At 39.3% G+C, this 23,688-nt stretch overlaps 1 protein-coding gene across 1 annotated transcript; it reads left to right on the top strand.

Annotated features, from left to right (window-relative positions):
- The first annotated feature begins 3,680 nt into the window (after positions 1–3,680).
- LOC117408309 (octopamine receptor-like) lies at positions 3,681–23,605 on the top strand. The gene is made up of 4 exons (XM_034013200.3): positions 3,681–3,860; positions 15,582–15,870; positions 17,684–17,860; positions 20,812–23,605. Exons 2-4 carry the CDS (start codon positions 15,599–15,601, stop codon positions 21,497–21,499), a joined length of 1,137 nt encoding a protein of 378 aa, XP_033869091.1. The 5' UTR covers positions 3,681–3,860; positions 15,582–15,598; the 3' UTR covers positions 21,500–23,605.
- The last annotated feature ends 83 nt before the right edge of the window (positions 23,606–23,688 follow it).

Here is a 23,688-nt window from a genome sequence, read left to right as displayed (position 1 = left end):
TTAAACTATATTAAGGTGTGGAAAGCCATATCTTTTTTTAATTTTGTTTCTTACAGCTGGAGGGCTAAAATTATCACATCAAAACAAAACTGCTGGGGATGCAACTAGAATCATATTATCCCCCCCCCCCCCCCCCCCCCCGACATATTAAATACACCTTTTCTACACTCAGTTATACACTGAATCTCAACACCGCTCCCTCAGAAGTCATGCAGTTCACAGTGCAGTTTAGAGTGGACACTTTAAGGATTATAAATCCCAATCCATTGAGCACCACCTCTCACAGACTCCACATTCATTTTAGAAAAACAATCAGACTGTAATCATCTTTCTTTTTTGTTTCTAATGTGATAAACGAAAAACACATTCAGTCGTTAAGGCCACTAACTTTCCGTTCTGTACAGTTTATGTTTTTACAGCCTTGGGTTTGAGAGACACACTTCTACTTTGCTAACTGACACGTTCAACATTATCGTGTCAGTACATTAGCAATTCACAGGGATTCACAAAGGATCCTTTTGAAACGCTGAGAGGAATACGAACAAGAGCTGCCTCTCGATGACTTGAATAATTCTTTCAGGCTTTGTCGTCTCCTGACATTTTGACAGCAGATACATTTGTAATATTTTAGATAATCCCTATAAAGCAATTGTAGGCACTGCAATCATGACAGCCCTCAAAGGACAATGCAAAGCATGAAAACATCTGTTATTCAAATTACAGCTGGCACAGTGGTAACATAAATAAAGACATTAAGAAAAAAATAATTGCAGTTTATTTTTCAGAACTCTGCTTAAGGGGATGGCAATGTCAATCTGGGCATTTTAGAACAATGAATCAGACAGCTGGATTAAAAGGCTGTCAGAAGAACAGAATCAAATCTGAAGAAAATGTTAGGTGATCTTAAAACCTTAGGTGATCTAGGCCCTGGTGACAATAAAATATTACTGCAAACAGCCATTTATCTACTCTTACTGTATGCACATAACATAGTAGAGATGTGTGCACAAAGGGAAAACCTGGACCATACCAAACAGACAATTGTTATTTTATTTCAGATTAGACCCTCGTGAAAAAAGGATATTTTGTCGTGAGGCCAATTCCTTTTTTTGAGATCAAACATCTAACTGCAAGAGCTGTACTGAGCATGCTCAGAACCAAAATTTCAAATCCCTATAATTCAGGAACAGATTCATATTTTTTCACCAAACCAGAAAAAGGCACTATTCTGGGCCAGTACCCTTGTACTCTAAAATTGTCAAACAAAAATTCCATACCGTTTTGGAGCTGGAAACTGCCAAAAAAAACCAGCAAAAAAACACAGATTTTAATATTTTTTCAATATCTGGATCTTGGAATCCGCATATCCGAGCAGAACGAAATGGCCCACATCAAGAGATCTAACCAAACATCCAAATTTTCATGCAAATCCATTGAACAGGGTCAAAGTTATTAAAGTACAGAAATTGAGGTTTAACATTAAACTACCTACTCAACTCTAACTATAGTGGAGCTACTGCACCACTATAATACACAGGTTTTTCTACAGAACTGTAGCTTCAGCAATTCTGATCCTTATGTAGTCTACAAACGGAGCACTTAGGTTAATGATATAAAAATGATCCAGACAAAATGTTTAGTACAGTACATTTTTAAAATACTGGTAGTAAATAGGCTACCTTACTCGCCCACTATTCCCACTACATAATATTCAAATTTAATACATTTTGGGGTACAAATGGGTATTTTTATCCTTGGTAGGTACGTTAATTCACTCCTGCATACCATGGTTTGGCCATGCACTTTCTATAGAGTATATCCACCTTGTCAAGTCATACAGTAAGGACACTATAAAGCCGTCAAAACTACATCAACCAAACATGCCTAGAATTTGGGATAGGACAGGCCTCAACTGGTGCTGTACCAATGTGTATTTGAAATTATTTTAAGCATTAAGTTAAATTTGTAAAAGTATAAAGAAGTTTAAGATATACTTGGTTAGGGTTTGGTTAAAGGGTAAGTAGCAGGATTCCGAAAAATATAGCGTCATACGTTCCCACGTGTTTGTGCATACTGTTTAAATAACGTACCTGTCATTTTTCTTTTCATACATCCTGACAACTTTTTACAATTTTAACTGTAAAGGCTGTTTCAAAGCTCTTTTTAAAATGTCTGCTGTAGTGTACTGGGGTTTGAGATCTGTCCTCTAAATCACTGCAGGAAAAAGTGCTCTGCTATTTCTGTTCCGTACCACATCATGGATCATTATTGCTGTGTTACCTGTTTGACAATATGGGTTCTCTTCAGTGATGATTAATTAGGCTCCAGTCACATGTGTATAAAAAGGGTAATCACGGGTGTTAATTTTAGAATTAATGTTGGTGGCAGAGGTGAAGGTGTGTTTTGTGTTAGTGTTGGTGTTTAGGGGATTCGGTGCTGTGTTTTCTTGAAAGCAGCGGCTCAGCCTGAAACCAAGGGAGATTTAAAGTGTTTGTGTTGTCTTGTCTAGTTTGTTGTAAATAAACATGCACATTAGTGCTTAAACTTGCAGCTTCTGTTTCTGGGTTTACTTCCTGGGAGTAACAGCCTTGCCAGTGACACTATCCTGTTCACAAGAGCTTTGAAACAGACTTCATTTATTACAAATATTTAAATGAAAGATAATCCAGCAGCATACTGATGAAAGAGCTGTTGCATTATTGGAGCTATTGGACATCATGTGATTAGTCTGTGTGAAGAAGTGATGCTTGGTTAACTTTTATTTTCAGGCGTTTTACTTCTGTGAAAAATCTGCAGCACGAAAAAGAGGAAAAACCTGCCTACCAGGTTAAGAACTCTTCTTTGCCTTAAACAAATCAGAATGAAGCAGCTTCTATGTACAAGTCAGAAGAACAGGACATAACTCCATAAACATCCGAAAGATGGGGTCTTCCATCAGAATACATGCATATGTAGGGGATATGGTTTATCAAATTATCAGTTCATTATTTCATAATTAGTATTTATTACAGAATATGCAGTAAACCTAATATCGTTCGGTTCTGCAGCCTGAAGGGGGTGTGTATGTGTTGAAGTGTATATCCATTGCTACAGCACCAGTGGACCATGATGATGGTTGTCACTTGTGTCATCTGGAAAGAGTTACATGTTCTATGTCTTACCTGATGACGCCAGCCTGTGGTTGCTTGTGTTGTCTGGTTCCTTTGGCTGCTTGTGTGGGGGTAGGAATGGCGAGTTAGGGTTAAAAACTCTAACGCCACATTTCCTTGCTTTTGGCGATTTCAACCCTAACTGCTGCATTAACATAGGTTTTTGCAATGAATATATACAGTATATCATGATTTCCATTAGGGGTGGTTTATTAATCGCTTTTTAAACATCAATAAAGATAACCTAAAAGCAACAGAATGGACGGAATTATCATTAATATCATTAACAATGCTGAGATACCACTGCGCTAATAAATGTAACCCCACTGATAAAAAAAAAAAAAAAAAAAAAAAAACTCCGCACAACACACATTGTATGCTGACCGGGGTTTTTATCTGGTATAGAATGCGCGCCGCTTAGTGGCTATAACACAAAAGTACATGGTTAAATTCTGACAAATCTGTGAAGCTCTTGCGTTCATTGGGTTGTGCTTCATCCTGGTGGACTGGAGAAGACGTGGTGTGTGAATACACACTGAGAGACTGGTCGTTGTACAGAGTGGTGGAGATGAGATGACATGAGTGGACCTGGACGCTGCCTACTCCGTTCATATTAAAACCTATTTGTGTCCTGACAGCCACAAACACAGATGTATCTGTTTTTGAGGTGAATCTGGACATCAGCGCATGTACTGTAGACCAGTATACCAGGTAATGTATTCTTTATTGGTCTCGTTTCACTTACTGTAGTTGTTTACTTATGTTCGTGTGTGTCACTGGGAGCGCTTTTATTAACAGTATTTTAAACATCAGGTCTCTGCTGAAAGATCTGTACACTTTTTTTTTTTTTTTTTTTCTAATATAAATCATTTAATTATTACATTACGATTACTTTGCAGCACTGTCATCACCGCTTTGTTTAGGAACGGTGACACTACTATACCGATGGAAACTAACCCATGAATATATATGCCACTCCATAGTGTTCAGGTGGTCTGTAAATCAGTACGCCTCTCAGTCGTAGTTTTATGAAGGGCTTCCTTCAGAAAACTGGAGTGTGTTGGGAAAATACACACGCTGAATTGCATTTGCGGTGTAGAGAATATGATTTCAGTCATCCCGTTGTGGCACGGAGTAATAGTTAGGTTTAAGCTTCTGTGTTGCTGAAGCAGGGCTTCTAAATTGTTAAGGTCCAGTTACCTATTGAACCAATCGAAATCCACGTTATATATATATATATATATATATATATATATATATATATATATATATATATATATATATATATGCCATTTAAATTAAGCTCCAGAATTAAACAATAGTCAAATATTTCCCCACAAGCTTTGACATTAGTTAAAATCAAAATCTGATCCACAACCCAGGTACAACTGTTCCAAAAGCTGGCGCAATGATTAAATGTAGTAGCCTCTGAATTTCATTGATTTTAGATTTTAATAAAAAGAAAAAAACCATGACGCACAAAGTACCGTAACATAATTGAATAAGAAATTTAAATAAATGATTTAATAACTGATGCACAGTTGTTGGAAGCTAGTGTAATAAATGGTACACCTTGACCATTGCCATCCTTTTGAATTAGGAAACATATGCTTCTAACAAAAATTCTACATTGTTTTACCATTTCTGAGTGCGAGAATGGAGCCATATGCTGACTGATAACTCAAGCCATTCCTATGAATGCCCTTTCTCAAGCTCTCATAGTCTGCATCAGTAATGTTGTATTATTAACATAACTTGCCTGCAATTAAGCTTTTGCATGCAATGCAATGCTGTTCTGCAGTGGCCATGTGAGGATATTTCTCTATTATTTTTTTCATAACAAATGTAAAAATAAGACCAATAAATGGATAGCTTGTCCGCCAGTTAGAAACCTCTGCTGTGGAGCATTTTCCTCGAGACAAATCGATAATCCACCTGTGATGTTCCGTGTATCTCTATATTCTTAGGTAGTCTCTGTGACGGTTCACATGCCACGTTTCCTCCAGTCAGCCTGCTTGGAATGCAACCCAACTGTACTTAACAAGCAACATTTGTGAAGGGCTAAACCTACAAATTGCAATGCTTGTTTCAGGATCAACATCGACATATTGTAATGAGTTAATAATACGTGACACGTACTTTCATGTTGGGTTTAGGGTTACACAGCTTGCTCTTTAGTTGAATGGTAAAATGTTTGTCTTTGAACCGTGAGGTTAGTGGTTGCAGCCCTTGCCTGTACATTTAATTGAAGGAGGTGAGATGCCAAACCCATCCAGTAGCAATATGACATGCCATCCACTGGTCTAAGTTCTCTGGGAAACAAAGAATAACACTATTATGTCTGTTGCTCAGCTTTCTGCTGCTCACACTGTAAAACCAGGTATGTGCAAAATCCAGAATGGAGATGGCTGTTTGAAACACGGTTATTATGCTGTCTACAGTGACTTAGCTGAGAACATGGCCATCGTATTCTACATTAACAGGATTGTTCCAGTCTCTTGAAGTCAAAATAAAATGTCAGTAGTATTACTCTTATAAAAGTTTACCATAGTAAAAGCATAGTGCATAGGTAAGCATAGTGAGGTATGGTAAAGCATATTAACGTGGAAAACCAGGGTAGACTGTGGTAGATGCATTGTATAACCATAGGGAAAGCATGGCAAAACTGCAAAAATACTGTGGTGAACTTTTAGAAGGGTATATTAAAATAAGCTATTTTTAATAAATGTTTAAAAAAAAAAAAAAAAAAAAAAAAATTCTAAATCATACTAAATCTCAGCTCTCTTCCTAATGGAAGTGACACATCAATTTAAAGTATTATTTTTTTAAAAAAAACTGTACCAGCCCATGAAGCATGATTGTGCTGCAGTAACAGCAGTCGATCTGTGAATTTGCTAACTTGCAAGGTCACTAATGACTTGTATGGATGAGGAATGGAAATAAACTAGATGGAGAAACCTTGTTGTTTCAATTGGAGATTCTTCGAACACTGTAGCTTCTGAGCTGTTTTAGTCTTTGTTGTTAATGGCGATGAGGAATCTGTACCTCTTCACTCCACAGCTTAATAATGCTCCTGGATCTTTTGTATTTGTGAGAGTACTCACAATATTATTTAATACAGATGTAAGGCAGAAGAGTGAAATACTATTTGATGCAGATACTTGGAAGTAAGTTGATGATCTTTAGAATTGTGCTCTATGTGAATGGCATCTTAATGGACTAACTGAGCAGTGGCAGGAAAAATGATTCAGTGATATCTGTAGTTTGAAGTAGTCCCTGCAAGACCATTTTATTAGTTATAAGCTCACATTTACCAATGACAAGTGACACAGTAAAGACCAGGGGTTTTGTTAAGAATGCTCGTTTTTTTGACGTTTTGCCATTTGAGGTGTAAAACTTGTCTTATCCTAAAACATTTTGTTACGAACAATTTTGTCAATCAATTCATGGAACAGGAAAGTGTTTTTTTTTATTGTACGTTATGTATATAGAGTTATTTTTTGCAACAATTCTTTTTTCATACGATTCATCATTTGAAAAATAGGTACCGGATCTGGTATCTGGTGTGATCTGGCACAAATGAACCCCTGTAAAGACTATCTTAATGCTTGGTTACAATCAGAAATATCTGAATTTGACATCTCTCCCTTAGAGCATTCTGTATGTTTCTGTGAAGTCCAGAATAGGTCCAGAAATGAACAGCTTCTTGTTATTTATTCATGAAATTGTTTTACTGAGACAGTATAGTGTGAAATGTCAAATCTCAACTGGATGCAGGCTTGATGGGCTTTCTCAGATGTCGTCTCTAGCTTATATATTCTTTTCATCATGTTGTTTCGAGAGACATCATTATGTTTGATCAACAACAGTCTGGGAGGAGAGTGATCCCCACACTTGATGTTTAACCCTGTCAGTGCTGCTGTGAAAAGAACAGAGGTGTACCATTACAATTACAGCATCCCATTCAAATTCTGTGCTGTGTGTTAAGTACTGTACTAGTGACACTTGTTTACTTGACAAGCTTTCCCCGGTGAGTTAGTAGCATTCTTAGCAATGAGTGAGCTGCTTTTCCATCCGTCCTCCAATATTACCGGGATATTTACCGGAAAACTGTTGTTTTTTATGTAATAAACACATTAGCTGTAAATTGTATATAAATAAAATAAAAAAATACTAACATTAAATGTCTTCAATATACTGTACACCTCTGCTCTCTGACTATAGCAAAACAAAACGCTTTTGTCTTTTTCCTTGGACAGTAAGCTACTGTATAGCAGTGCCTGTGTACTTACTTAACTGCACAGTGGTTACAATACAGGTACATAAAAATAAGACACAAATACAAGCTACAAAAGGGTCTGTGTTACTGGATGTCAAAGTTCTTCAAGGAAAATCTAAAAGACAGAAATTAACTTAAAAAGGGTGATATATTGTAGGAGCAGATCAATAAAGTTCATACCAGGGGTGAGTGTTATCAAAAATGAATTTACAGTCTAGGACTATATGTTGTTTTTTTTTTCTGATGGCGGGAAAAGCACTCTATGAGAATCTGTGTGTGCTTCTGATTCAACACGTATAGGGCAGCAGTGTGGAGTAGTGGTTAGGGCTCTGGACTCTTGACTGGAGGATTGTGGGTTCAATCCCAAGTGGGGGACACTACTGTTGTTCCCTTGAGCAAGGTACTTTACCTAGATTGCTCCAGTAAAAACCCAACTGTATAAATGGGTAATTGTATGTAAAAAAATAATGTGATATCTGTATAATGTGAAATAATGTATAATGTGATATCTTGTAACAATTGTAAGTCGTCCTGGCTAAGGGCGTCTGCTAAGAAACAAATAATAATAATAATAATAACACCACAGACGTCTGGAAGAGGAACATCTCCTAATTGGCATTGGCATGCAAGGAGGAGAAACAATCGTGCGAATCAGATAGAAAATAGAATAGGGTGCATGACATTACCATACAAAGAATAGAACAAGGAGCTCATGCTATGAAAGAAAATGAAAATAGTATCTGTAATTTTATTATGTTGATGCCAGAGCAAGTGAGAGGAAAAAAAATCTTTCACCACATGATATGTGCAAAAGGGTCAGTGTATGTTAGAATCCCAAGCCAAAATAAGACCCCATCGGCTTGGGGTTAAATTACTTTTTTAGAAAGCTGAAATCGTGTGTTCGGCTTGGGGTTGTCTTGTGAATGATCCCATCGAGGTGCTGAAGGTTCACTTTACCCAAGGCGTTTTCATCACTTCATGTAAAAGTGACATTGAATTATTCTCCAGGGAAATAAATATAATTAAAAAAAAAAACTTTAAAAACCCTGTTATTGCTGTAATAAATATTTTGCAGATCCTTTTTTTCTAAGTGTGAATGTGTCATTTATAGTAATCAAATGTATTTTTGACAGAAAGTAATGTTTTAATAATCAGTTTTACAAAAAACATAATAGTACGCACTAGAACCGGATCCCTGATGTTTGTATCCGGTTCGTTGGTACCAAAGCAGGAACCGGATACCTGATTTCAAAGGAAACGGTTCGCACATCTCTACATTTTGGAAGCGATTTACACTAGCAGTGGAGAGGAGCATGAGTGGAGCTGGCTGCAGAATTTGAGGCACCGGAGCAGAGTGCGAGCAGAGCGGACTGGGGAAGTAAAAGCCTTGGAGTGAGCGGTTTCAAAGAGGAAGAGAGCGAGGAGCGGCGTTTGATGCAGGTCAGGAACTCTGGGCATCCCCGGGCCTGTGATTGATTTGTTTTATAAATCCTGTCTCAGAGTTTTAAACATTAATTGGCCGACACTGCTCCGTGGAGGATCTGTGTCAAAGTGTGCATTATGGAAGAGTCAATGACATATAAGTACTCCTGTTTCGTATTCGTGTTTTCGTACTCCTATTGGTATTGTTTCAGCTTTCTTGGAATGCAGCTTTGCCCCCGTGTGAAAAAGTAATCGCCCCCTTAGACTCAATAACTGGTTACACCACCTTAAGCAGCAATAACTGCAACCAAACACTTCCTGTAGTTATTGTTTAGTCTTTCACAGCACCGTGGAGGAATTTTGGTCCACTCTTCCATGCAGAACCACTTCAACTCAGTGACATTTGTGGGTTTTCGAGCATGAACTGCTCATTTCATGTCCTGCCAATGGGATGGGATTTAGGTCTGGACTTTGACTAGGCCATTCCAAAACTTTAATGTTTTCTGATGTAGACTTGCTTGTGTGTTTCGGATCATTGTCTTGCTGCATGACCCAGCTGCGCTTCAGCTTCAGCTCACGGACGGATGGCCTGACATTCTCCTGTAGAATTCTCTGATACAGAGCAGAATTCATGGTTCCTTCAATGATGGCAAGGCGTCCAGGTCCTGATGCAGCAAAGCATCCCCAAACCACGACACTACCACCACCATGCTTGACCGTTGGTATGAGGTTCTTACTGTGGAATGCAGTGTTTGGTTTTCGCCAGACATAACGGGGCCCATGTCGGCCAAAAAGTTCCACTTTTGACTCATCTGTCCATAGAACATTGTTCCAGAACTCTTGAGGATCATCCAGGTGCTTTTTGGCAAACTTGAGACGAGCATTCATGTTCTTCTTAGTGAGCAATGGTTTCCGCCTTGCTACTCTGCCATGAATCCCATTTTTGCCCAGTGTCTTTCTGATGGTGGAGTCGTGAACACCGACCTTAGCCGAGGCGAGAGAGGCCTGCAGATTCCTGGATGTTGTTCTAGGGTTCTTTGTGACTTCCTGGATGATTTTACGCTGCTCTTGGAGAGATTTTGGCAGGACGGCCACTCCTGGGAAGATTCACTACTGTCCCAAACTTTCTCCATTTGGACAATATGGCTCTGACTGTAGTTCGGTGGAGCCCCAGAGCCTTAGAAATGGCTTTGTAACCCTTTCCAGACTGATAGGCATCAACAACTTTTTTCCAGAGGTCTTCAGGAATTTCTTTTGTTTGTGGCATGATGTGCCTCTAGAACCTGTGTGCTGATAACTTCACTCTGATGGTAAGGGCCAAAGTTAGTCAGATTTATATTGGGCAGGGCTGGCTCAAATCAGGCCTGGTTGTTAACCAAAGTACTCAAACAGCTGACCCTAATTATCCCTTTAATTGGGTTGAGTTAATTAGGGGGGGCAATAACTTTTTCACACCTGAAGATTGCATGTTTGATTACTTGCACACCAAACAAATGAAAGAAGCACCAAACTTTAGTGTCAACCCACAAAAAAAATCTGACCAAATACAATGTGAAAAATGTGCAGAAATGCAGAAAATCAGACAGGGGGCAAATACTTTTTCACGGCACTGTATGTGAACATAGCTAAATCATCCCTATCTTTCACATTTAGCCACACACAGCAAGTTGAAGTTTTGTTGACAGCCCTTTTAGCCAGACACACACAACAAGTGTAACTCAGATAAACGTGTTTTATAAATGCAGCCCCTAAAATCTATGAAAACTGGTTGAAGGGTATCAATCACATTGACTCTCAACTCTCAGCAGCTTTACCAACACATATCTTTACAAGCTGACACAGCAGCTTTGACACAACCGCTTTACCAACACATATCTTTACTAGCTGACACATGGCCTATTATTATTCCTTTTATTTTATTTGGTGTTACAGGACCAAGTACAAAGCCAATATTGGAGAATACGGGACGCATTGGGCACTCAAGGGGAACTACGGGTGCCCAAGCCCACTGCTGTGGGATTCCTTCAGATAATGATTTATATGCTATTGAATTTCAGTGAATTGAGCTGCCCTTGTAAATCACTATTATTATTACACACTGTCAGCTGCAGCTGCAATGCAAGTATTGCTCCCAACATGTGACAGGAGAGATCAGAAGCTGTGCCGATTATTATTATTTTAATTATTATTGTTATTATTATTTTCTTTGAATTGTCTTTTCGTGTCCATTTCACTCATGCACAGGAACCATTTGGATGAATGATTATCTTGGTAACCATTGACATGAAAAATGAGCAGAGAAAATGAATACCATTAATTACCTTTGCTGCAGTACACTGCTGTGCAAACGCCTTGGACATGTTGCATTTTTCTACTCTGATGCATTATGAGTAAGGCCCTGTGAAAATCGCGGAAATTTTCTTTAAAATTCATGCCAGTGTCACGGGTAAAGTATATCGTATTTCGCGGAATGTGCACAGAAATATGTTATAAATTACGTATACAGATTATTATTTTTTTTAAAACAGCAAATATACAGGTAAATGCACTGACACCAACATTAACATCAAAGTTATTCAAGCACTTTACAATAGCTTGTGAAACAGTGTTGTGATTAACAGCCTGTAGGTAAAGTGTGTCTGCAAGGACAGCTTTCAGTTCTAGTACGTCAGTTGCATGTTTACCATTTAGGTCTTGCAAAACAAATACAATGTGTAACCCACACTGATCTTGTGCATCAGTCGACTCGTTAGTGACCACTGACAAGCAACCAGACTGTTTTACCAATTAAAACTTAGTAAAAGCATTTTTAAAATCTGTAATATTTGTTCTAATGAAAACTTGGTATTAAGGGACATAATAAAGGATGATACTAAAGGCATTAAAAATGAAGGGACTGATCAGGTATAGGAGTGGTGCTGAATTCTTCGGGCCATGGAGCAGGCGTAGTTTAAATGGCCTAGGAGGGACAGAAGATTACGTTTGGTAGAAGGGGGATCGGACAGAAAAGTGGAAACAATAGATACGATACAGCGAAGCTGAAAAAGATTGAGATTCCAGGATGATGCCTAGAAATAGCAATAACATCAATAATAGCAATAATAGCATATTTAAAGATATTTCTGTATACCCCAAGGTGCCTGATAACAAAAACACCCAAACAGACACAGTTACAGTGGCAAGCAGTGTTGCCAAGTCTCACGAGGAAAAAAAACCAACACTGCCTTTCAAAACAAACCCAACCCATTTCAGAGGGAGGGGAGTGGGGGTGTTTATACAATTTCCATATATATATATATATATATATATATATATATATATATATATATATATATATATATATATATATATATATATACAATTTCCATATATATATATATATATATATATATATATATATATATATATATATATATATATATATATTATTTATATTTATATTTTAAGCTGACTTGGCAACTGTGATGGCAAGCAAAAATCTACAAACGGATAGAAAAACATACCGTTCCACTGCCGTATTGAAGTTGTTCATTCGGACACCTTCATTATCAGTTTAAATTATTATTTTTTTCTTGCAACACAGTGTGACTGTACACAGGAAATGTCCAAAATAATGCCAGACAATATTTCAACATCAGATTGTTCAGAAACAGGAGATGGAATTTGTTGCCGAATTTAACTTTCCCACTCAACGGTGTGTAGATGATTGTGCATGTGTTGTTTCAGGAAATGCAAATGAAAACCAAATATGAAGGATGAAAAAATGTAATATTTATTTTTTTAGGTTAGATCGTTCTCAAAGACCTCATTCCGAAAGGAAATACATCGTTTCCGAATCTCATTTGCTAGTTTATCTGATATGTGTCCATTCTGCAAACATTCCGAATCAGCAGGAGCTATATCTAAGACTTTGGGGACATATATTGAAAAAACACAGTGCTGCTATAATTGTGAGCAGGTCCCTTCATTAGTTGGAAATGAGAACAACTCTGTCTTGGTTTTCTTTTCCCTGCAACCACTTACGCAGCACAGCTGTATATATATATATATTTTTTATTATAATAATTCATCAAAATAAAACATGCAAAGGAAACATGTACAATGTGAAAGATGTCTACTCACAAAATGAAAGCATGGTCCCTCTAATTTTCCTTATGGAAACCATGTTTGTCACACAGACTAGTGTGTTTCCACACAGAGGTAATATAGCTTATACAACGCTTCACTGGGCATGTGCCGGTATGTTTCAGAGTACATGTGACGGTACATGCGGAACTCGTGTTTTGGCTCAGAAGAGATGCTCAAACAGTGATTTTGGACATAGCAGTGTGGTATTATGCAGGTGTTTGGGCGCATACAGATTATTATACAATGACCAAATACATTCGGAACAGCAAGGTGGGATAGTTTATGTTTTATCTTTCATGTAGTGCTGAGGTACCCTTTAAGGAATCGAAAGAAAACAATCGACAGCAGAACTGGCAGAAGGCACAGGTGTCGTTGTCCATCAAATCAACAGTACGAAGTTCACTCTTGAAATCAGGACTTAAAGGATATGTTGCAGTACCTCTTAAGAAAGGGAAGCAAGAATAAAAGGTTAAAATATGCACAAGAACACAGAAATTGGACTATGGAACAATGGTCAAAGGTGCTTTGGACTGTTGATGGATGGACAGCGCACCTGTGCCTTCTGCCAGTTCTGTTGTCAATTCAACACTTGTCTTTTTTCTATTCCTTAAGGATATTATCTTCAAGTGTTGCTCATCCTTAATAGACAGCTTTTTGGGTCTTCCAATCCTGGGTTTGTCAATTACAGATGATGTTTCTCTGTACCTGTTGATTACGCTTCGGATACCTCACCTTGAAAATCGAGTGATGCGAGCTATTTCACTCAATGTTTTTCCTTCTTTATGCAAGTCAAGGTTGTTATAATAGTAGAAAACACTAGTGAAGGCTTTGAGTAAATTGTTGATGCTCATAATGCATCAGAGTAGAAAAATGCAACATGTCTAAGACTTTTTCACAGCAGTGTATATATTAGTTTCATACTGTATTATCCCCTATGTTTACTTAAGACACCTCTTGACTACAGAGCTCGCTCTTTATTGGAATAGTTTGAACCGAAGAGCAAGTAAAGCGCATTTAAGGAAGAGTGATAGTGTCCAGAGGGAAAAGGAGTTCTACAGGTGATGTCTGAAGAGGTGAGTCTTGAGGAGGCGCCAGAAGATGGTCAGGGGCTGGGCAGTCCTGACATCTATAGGAAGGTCATTCCACCACTGTGGGGCGAGGGTGGAGAAGGAGCAGGCTCTGGAGGCAGGGGAGTGTAGAGGAGGTAGAGCCAGCCTTCTAGTGCAGGAGAAGCAGAGGTCGAGTGGGGGTGTAAGGAGAGATGAGGGTCTGGAGGTAGCTGGGTGCAGTCTGGTCAAAGCATCTGTAGGCGAGTACAAGAGTCTTGAACTGGATGCGAGCGATGATCGGGAGCCAGTGGAGTGAGCGGAGCAGTGGAGTTGTGTGGGAGAAGCGAGGCAGAGAGAACACCAGGTGAGCAGCAGAGTTCTGGATGAGCTGGAGCAGACGGGTGGCAGACGCAGGGAGGAGGGAGTTGCAGTAGTCTAGGCTGGAGAGTACCAGGGCCTGGACTAGGAGCTAGGTGGTGTAGTTGGTGAGGAAGGGTTGGATTCTTCATATGTTGCTCAGGAAGAATCGGCAAGTGCATGCCAGAGTGGAGATGTGCTGGAAATAAGAGAGGCAGGGGTCCAGGGTGACTCCGAGGTTCTGAGAAAGAGGGAGAGAGTGTGGTAGGTTCCAGAGGAATGGAGATAGAGAGATCAGAGGAGGAGGAGGGAAAGAAAAGGAAGTCAGATTTAGAGAGGTTGAGTTTGAGGTGATGCGAGTGCATTCAGGAGGAGATAGCAGACAGACAGGTAGAGGAGGGTAATGAACCTCCTAGCGGCTGATGAATTAATAATACTGACATCAGGTCACAAATGTGCAATTTTGAAAGAAATGTTATAGCAAAGTGTATTTTTATTTTAAAACATGACACCTCGTACTACACTAAAATACTTTAAACTTAAATACATCTTTTAAAACCTGTTAGGATAAAGCTACTCATTCACTGAGACAATCAGTTTCAATTACACAGAAATATAAAGAAATGCTACCAAAATTAATGAATCTGGAAGGAACTCATACCAATACTCACAATTCAATGACCATTGGTTTTAACACGGATATTATTAACGGAGTTTCACTGGTCACAAACCCTCATTACTAAATGTCATACTCCTCTTGCTGTGTTTGAGTTGTCTCTTTTCATCATAACTTTTTTGTTGACAAGAAGGGAGATCTTGCATTGCATCCTGTCTTATCTATTTTTTCCTAAGGGCTCTTTTAAAGGTCAGCAGCTCTCCAAGCACTCTGATATTTTTTTCAATCCTCCCTGGCAAACTACAATTTCCAAAGATCTGTTCTTCTGATTGTCTCCCTGTAATTACAGGAGCTGCTGCTGAGTACCAGTAGCCTCTTCACCCCACCTGCCAGACAGGCATTCCCAATGCACTAGGGCACTGGTACTCTTTACATTTGTCTCAGCCTCTGCCTGTGCTGTACTCTTGTTAATTAAAACTGTTTGGCTTGAATATTCACTCAAATATCACAGAGTGGCTGAAATAAGGTCAGGTGGTGACCAATATATTGTTTCTAATTCTCATTGTGGTTATATTATGCAGGTATACTCTGGCTGACGATGTTGCGGGACAGGAACATGTCGAATGTGTCGGGGGCTCTCTCCATGGCTGTGGAGGGGGGGAACAGCAGCAGAGGCGCTCTGCAGGTATCTCCTCCGCAGGTGGCAGTGGGCGTGCTGCTGACCCTCATCGACCTGGTCACCTTCCTGGGCAACACTGTGGTGTTTATCTGCCCGCTGGTAGAGAGGCGGCTCCGCACCGTCACCTACATGTTCATCATGTCCCTGGCCATGGCTGACCTGCTTGTGGCGTGTCTTGTCATGCCCTTCAGGTGAGCAGAGCTCCGGGGAAACTTCACTCTTAATGGAGTTAGCCCAAACCAAACACAAAACAGTGAGTGCTGTAAGGTTAGAAAAGCAGACAGCAATCGCAATGCAATGTAGGCTGTTGAAAAGAAACAGAGTAAACACAGCACAGTTATGCAGCATTTATAGCTGAGTTCACAGAAGCAGGGTTTCTGATTCCAGGGAAGTGGCAAGCCAGCTTCCAGCAATGAAATTGCAGCGGAACTCCAGAAAATGAGAGAGGGAGAGCTCAGCAATACCTACCCAATGGGCAAGCATATCCCATACATAATAGCATTGGTGGTCGTCTTCGAATTGAAAGGGAACTGAGCTTATTATCGCTGACCAGAATTAAATACCAGTCCCCACATTTCACTTAAAGGTGGGGTGCAATGACATAAAAAGTCATTGTTGAGTGCAGCTAAACTTTCTATACATGTCCTGAAAATTTCATTCACATTCGTTACTTAAGGAAAAAAGACAAATTTGTGGTTAGACCATTTTCAAAAACCTTCGAGACCTCTACCCAGAAGAGCGCACGTGAGTGACGTCACACCAGGACATTCACTGTTTTAAACAAATGCAGTAGATGGAGGACAGAAGTGAAAGCCATGTTACCAGTTCAGATGTTTTAGCATCTTAAATCAAACAAATCAGAAATGTTGGTCTCGTGCTTCATTTATATTGGCTTCACAATGTAAAAAAAAAAAAAAAGCTTGTTTACATTTGCACTTAATTCTCTCTCTTCCAAGGTTTGTTGTAGTCTGTTGATGGTAGAGTAGCATATGACAGGTTTTTTAATTTGCATTTGTTTCTTGGCAGTATTTTTTCACCTGCTTTTAGTGAAAAGCTTGTGCCAAGCCAAGCATCCTTATTCAGACTGTGAATTTATTTTGAAGAATATCGCTTGATTGTTGCATCTATGCATCCTTGATCTAGTGCATTACTGAAATGTAGTTATTAATCAAACAAGAGGTTAAATGATCAATTGTATGTTTCGACTGCACCACCCTCAATAAAGGCCAGGGACCTCTAATTCTCTTCCGCACAGGTATTTAACTGGGCAGAACATCAGTGACTGATTGGAAGTATACAAAACAACAAGGAAGCAAACTGCAAAAAAATGGAGCGTTTATTGTTCATTTAAGTGGTCCAGGCAAAATAAGAAACTATCGGTCAGCTGCCTGCAAGCAATGCTGAGTTAGTCACTCCAGCTGCACAAGTCACCACTTTTTAACACCCCTCACTCTGATGTAAAACATTGTCTAAAAACACAACACTGCAAATGGGGAAGAATTTCAAGACCGCTCTGAGAACAGGATTCAGATCTGGCAGGCAGGCTTAAGGGTTCAGCTTGACTGGTGCATTTTTATTCTGATTTGTAAGCTGTAAGCCTAGCATAACAAGGTTATCTCAGAGAAGCAGTAGCAAGGGAATGACTTCAGCCTGCTTGAGAGCTTTTTTAGTGCCTTGTTTGCTCAGCTCTATTCACTGTGTTGAATGTATTATCGTGAAATACGTAATATAATGTGAAACCTTTTTATTGTATTTTGTATAGAAAGTAAAAAAGGGATTTAGTTTAACTGTCACTGATTTCTATGTTTAATTCAGTAGGTGACCTGTGGGGGGGAAAAAATGTTTAGTGTGAATTATACTGTCCTTAAAGAGCTTCAAAATGAAACTATTGTTCATTCGGACACCTTCACCACAACTTTCTACAGCTCCACAGTCAACGTTTCACTTACTCGGGATTTAAAGTTCTGTGAACACCGCTAACCTCTCTCATCATGTCCCCCCCAGTATTATTTATGAGGTGACGGGGATGTGGCTGTTCGGGAAGCAGTTCTGCAAGATGTGGATCTCATTTGACGTGCTGTTCTGCACGGCGTCCATCGTTACACTGTGCTTCATCAGCCTGGATCGATACTGCTCTGTCGTCACGCCCCACCACTACCCCAGGAGGATGTCACGACGCAGGTTTGTATCCCAGCTGGGCGCCGTATTGACTGGGAGAGGGTGACTTCAGTTCCCAGGGATACAAACATACACCAGTGTTTTATTTACAGTAAGGCAGCGGAACTGTCAGCAACCAAGTGGACTGTGAGAAATAAATATGTGTGATCCTTTATTCAGTAACATATAGCCTAACAGTAAATGATCGAAATGAAATTGTTGAGCAACTTTCATATTCAGTGCTACAGCCTAAATTATTGTGCATGATCTACCTTGCATTTATTAAAATGCATCACCAGAATGACTGGGCGCATTGCAGTTCCAAATTACAGCACGTTACTAAAGCAAAAAAATATATATATATATATATATATATATATATATATATATATATATATATATATATATGCATATATGCAAAAGTTTTAGGCAGGTGTGAAAAAATGCTGTAAAGTAAGAATGCTTTCAAAAATAGACATGTTAATAGTTTATATTTATCAATTAACAAAATGCAAAGTGAGAAAGAAGAAAAATCTACATCAAATCAATATTTGGTGTGACCACCCTTTGCCTTCAAAACAGCATCAATTCTTCTAGGTACACTTGCACACAATTTTTGAAGGAACGCGGCAGGTAGGTTGGCCCAAACATCTTGGAGAACTAACCGCAGTTCTTCTGTGGATTTAGGCAGCCTCAGTTGCTTCTCTCTCTTCATGTAATCCCAGACAGACTCAATGATGTTGAGATCAGGGCTCTGTGGGACCCATACCATCACTTCCAGGACTCCTTGTTCTTTACGCTGAAGAGAGTTCTTAATGACTTTCGCTGTATGTTTGGGGTCGTTGTCATGCTGCAGAATAAATTTGGGGCCAATCAGATACCTCCCTGATGGTATTGCATGATGGATAAGTATCTGCCTGTACTTCTCAGCATTGAGGAGACCATTAATTCTGACCAAATCCCCAACTCCATTTGCAGAAATGCAGCCCCAAACTTGCAAGGAACCTCCACCATGCTTCACTGTTGCCTGCAGACACTCATTCGTGTACCGCTCTCCAGCCCTTCGGCGAACAAACTGCCTTCTGCTACAGCCAAATATTTCAAATTTTGACTCATCAGTCCAGAGCACCTGCTGCCATTTTTCTGCACCCCAGTTCCTGTGTTTTCGTGCATAGTTGAGTCGCTTGGCCTTGTTTCCACGTCGGAGGTATGGCTTTTTGGCCGCAAGTCTTCCATGAAGGCCACTTCTGACCAGACTTCTCCGGACAGTAGATGGGTGTACCAGGGTCCCACTGTTTTCTGCCAATTCTGAGCTGATGGCACTGCTGGACATCTTCCGATTGCGAAGGGAAGTAAGCATGATGTGTCTTTCATCTGCTGCAGTAAGTTTCCTTGGCCGACCACTGCGTCTACGGTCCTCAACGTTGCCCGTTTCTTTGTGCTTCTTCAAAAGAGCTTGGACAGCACATCTGGAAACCCCTGTCTGCCTTGAAATTTCTGCCTGGGAGAGAACTTGCTGATGCAGTATAACTACCTTGTGTCTTGTTGCTGTGCTCAGTCTTGCCATGGTGTATGACTTTTGACAGTAAACTGTCTTCAGCAACCTCACCTTGTTAGCTGAGTTTGGCTGTTCCTCAGCCAGTTTTATTCCTCCTACACAGCTGTTTCTGTTTCAGTTAATGATTGTGTTTCAACCTACATATTGAATTGATGATCATTAGCACCTGTATGGTATAATTGTTTAATCATACACCTGACTATATGCCTACAAAATCCCTGACTTTGTGCAAGTGTACCTAGAAGAATTGATGCTGTTTTGAAGGCAAAAAAAAACTTTACAGCATTTTTTCACACCTGCCTAAAACTTTTGCACAGTACTGTATATCTTTTCCATACATTTTACTTCTTATATGAATATAACACCCCTTGTGCATGGAGCGCTATGTTTATGGATGGCTGTAAACAACCATATCTGACGACAGCAGCACAGTTGTTGCCAATGGCTCTCTCATACAGCAGGTTCCATATTTAAATATCTCCTGTCATGAAGCAGAAGTGATTGCTGCTGATGCAATCATTTACATAGTTTCCCTTCAAGTAGCAAAGGGATGGAAAATCAATCAGAATGCAACAGAGCTACTTAGGAAATATTTTATACTACACCAGATTCTCAAAGCTCAATAGAACAAATACATAAATGTCCTGAACCCTGTGAAATACATGGAACACAGCATACTCCCTACTTACTCCTTACCAGTCTTGCTGGGGTATAGCCCTTATACAGGAGTCCCATAGTAAAAGCAGTCATTTTAAAGAGGTATGGTAACGCATATTAAAAAACATGGCAAACTATGGGAAATTCTGGTAAATTAATAATATAACCACGGGAAAAGCAGGTGAAAACTAAACTAATTACTGTACAAATATACTGTGGTGAACTTTTAGAAGGGAGTAGCCCCCAGATTTCCAGGGATTTGAGCCCTTGAATTCTCTTACCAGCATAATCAGCTATGCAGACACAGTTGATACTCTATAGGATTAAACAGCATTTTGTTTAAATGTAGTTTTTCAAGAGCTATTTTTGTATTGTAAATAAAATCAATTAAGAAACCTGGGGTAAAACTCCATCTTCACCAAAGCATCCCATAAACAAACCTGGGCTTTTACAGTTAGCCAGAAATACTATCGTACGCTGGTCATTGCAAAAAAGGTATCGTTCACACTTCTGACATCACAGTCATAATTCACCGATTTCTGGATTACTCATTCTCACTCTCAGTGCAAATCATGGGATGTCTTTGAACCCTCTGTTAACAAAGCATGCATTAATGATGAAATAGTTACAGTTCTTAAATTGATATGACCCAAAGTTTGTTAGAATTCTTTGTTTAACTTCCTTGTTTTCCCCAGTCAGTAATACTTAGCACACATCATAAATTGTATTCTCAGTACATTCCTTCCTGTTTTTCCTCCAGATGCATCATCATGACAGTCACAATCTGGGTCTATTCCTCATTAATCTCATTCCTGCCGGTCATGCAGGGCTGGAACGAAATCCCGGGAGTAGACTTTGACTCGGGTACCGACTGCATTTTTGTCACCAACTGGATGTTCGCTATCGTGGCGTCTGCCTTGGCTTTCTACATCCCGTTCCTGATCATGTGCACCATGTACTTTTTCATCTACCGCGCATCCCGCCTGAAAGCTACACGCATCATGGCCCAGACCCTGGACCTGCACTACCACCCCGACAGCAAGCGTCCCAACAACCTGCAGCTGGAGAACAAGGCCACACGCACCATGAGCATCATCATCTCTATCTTCATCATGTGCTGGCTGCCCTACTTCGTGCTCAACGTGTGGATCGCTGCCAAGGGCTCCGGCAGCGACAGCCCTGTCATCACCTGCATCTTTAAGGTCATTACCTGGCTGGGCTACTGCAACTCCACCATCAACCCCATGCTGTACGCCTTCCTGAACCGGGACTTCCAGAGGGCGCTCAAGAAGCTGCTGATCTGCCAGCGCTGGAGGTCCCAGGTGGACATCGGGGAGGACATGGTCTCCATCGTGACCTTCTCCCGCACAGCCCAGGACCCCGAGTACAGCGTGAAGGCCACCATCCTGTCCAGCAGGGGGGCTCTGAAGAGCAAGTCCAAGCAATGAACCGACAGACACACTCACTACTGCTCTCAGAGGCTGCACAAGGAGTGAGCGAAGAGCACGTGGGGAACCTTTTGGAGATTCATTCACTTACAAGCAGTTATCTGCATATGCTTAGTTAATAAAAATACTACTTCATTGTTGAAAGCTTAAATAGGAACAGTAAATCATTACTTTTTTTTTTTTAAACAGTGCTTATAGAGAGAGGTAGCAACAAAGGGTAATAAAGAGACAGGAACCAAAGTGAGTGCTTTAATATATTGTGGATACACAGTAATCTCCTGGATGTGAGAATGTTTTCTAACAGCCCCTGCTACTCCTGCAGGCTCGGGGCTAGCACTGTCAGAGCAACTTTTTAAAATGATGCAATAACTGAATCTGAACAGTTACTTTGTCTTTATCAAACCATCAGCACTGCACTCTTCATGCAGCACCCAGGTCCCTTTTCATGGGTGGGGGGGTTACAGGATTCTTACCTGTTCACACTCCACGCACCTGATCAGCAGGTTTCAGGATATTGGAGATGTTTAGTTGGTTTCAACACATTAAAAATGAAACTTTCTGTACATCGACTGTATAAATGTAAATAGATTATATTAAAATGTTCATGTGGCCTGGATGTACAAGTGGAGGACTTGTACATTTTATTATTTTAATTGTACTTATTTTAACAGGAAATACATGAGTTATTTTGAAACGGAGATAACAATATGTTACTAGCTTATGAAAAAACACAAATCTACAGCTAGCACTTCATCTAACCTGCAATAAATAGACAGCTCCAGTTACCGTACACGTTCTAACCAGTGTAATGAATTCTGGTAGCTGGCTATATTATTCACTTCCTTTATTGATGGTGTAATTGAGAGCATTTGGACAGGTGCATTACTTTAGCTTTTCTGCATTTGATGTAATAAACAGTAAAATGACACATGTAAAAGCTGGAAACCACAAATTACATTAGATCATCAGGCTTCCTTTTTGTTGCTTGACTTCAGGACACAAAAATGATCTGAAGACACATGGCTCTAGAAAAAGACAAGGGCATACAAGAACACAGAAACATCCTGAACTACACCCCCACATTAAACTAGGAGGGTGTAGGCTGTGGGAGAGAAGGGCTCTTTAGCAAGCAGCCAAGGACCCGTGGGTATTATGTAGTTTGGTTTTCAATTGAGGAAAAGCAAATAAACAAAGTTTGCATTTCGTCTCTCAGAAGCCTTGGTAGTTGACCTTGTCTGTTCGATAAGGAATTACACACATTGCCCATTTCTCTGAAATAAGTAGATATATACACTACTGCGTAAAACAAATGTTTAAAGACTTAGCAAAATGTACAATGTAATTCAACAAATTGTTTATAAAGGAAAATCCCTGAAATACAACAGTAATCATGCACCATGCCAGACCTGCTGTATGGTTCAAGTTCCTTGCAATAATTTAATGAAAATAAGTTGATGTAATACATTATACAAAAAAACCCCCAAAAAACACACTAATATTTGTATGTAACATGTTAGAATGCTATCCAAGAGAATATTATCTTCATTCAAATAATTTACTGAACTTTAAAATCCAATAAAAAACAAGAAGCCAGAATTTTAAAAATGTCATAGCGCAGTTTTATTAAATTATTTAGACTTCACTTAGAAGTCACAATATTTCAATGCACTTGTCAATTATTGCAACAAGTGCATTATTTCATACCACAACCCAAATGGATTGATTAAGCATCAACATAAATAAAAGCAAACCTATACAGTATATTTACATACTAACAAAAAGGCAGAAACCATAGATTGTGCTTAAAAACTAATTTACATGGATGCAGAACAGACACTTTGTTTGGTATTCTTTGTAACGGATGGATATCGTCTCTTCACGGGTCAGAAAAAAAACTGTCCAAGAACACCAAATTCTTTCAGCAATTCAAGCTGTATCTTCAGTTATCTGGGAATGAACCATACCCTTGAATACTTACAGATCCAGGGAGCAAAATACTATACACATTTAAATACTTTGCTTAAAAATACAAGTACAATAAAATCTACAAGCTGAACTGTAATAAAGACTTTCTTCATTTATTTTATATATATATATATATATATATATATATATATATATATATATATATATATATATATATAAAATAAATGTGTATATATATACATATATATATATATATATATATA

This window comes from Acipenser ruthenus, chromosome 2 (assembly GCF_902713425.1).
Source record: "Acipenser ruthenus chromosome 2, fAciRut3.2 maternal haplotype, whole genome shotgun sequence".
NCBI classification, from domain to species: Eukaryota; Metazoa; Chordata; class Actinopteri; order Acipenseriformes; family Acipenseridae; genus Acipenser; species Acipenser ruthenus.
Note: the sequence above shows the minus strand (reverse complement) of the source record. Positions and strands in the feature narration are given on the sequence as shown.

Excerpts from the sequence above, each read along its gene's own strand:
- LOC117408309 (XM_034013200.3), top strand. The coding sequence starts at position 15,599 with ATGTTGCGGGACAGGAACATGTCGAATGTGTCGGGGGCTCTCTCCATG. Across the intron at positions 15,871-17,683 it reads TGTCTTGTCATGCCCTTCAG|TATTATTTATGAGGTGACGG; the intron begins GTGAGCAGAGCT and ends TGTCCCCCCCAG. Across the intron at positions 17,861-20,811 it reads AGGAGGATGTCACGACGCAG|ATGCATCATCATGACAGTCA; the intron begins GTTTGTATCCCA and ends TTTTTCCTCCAG.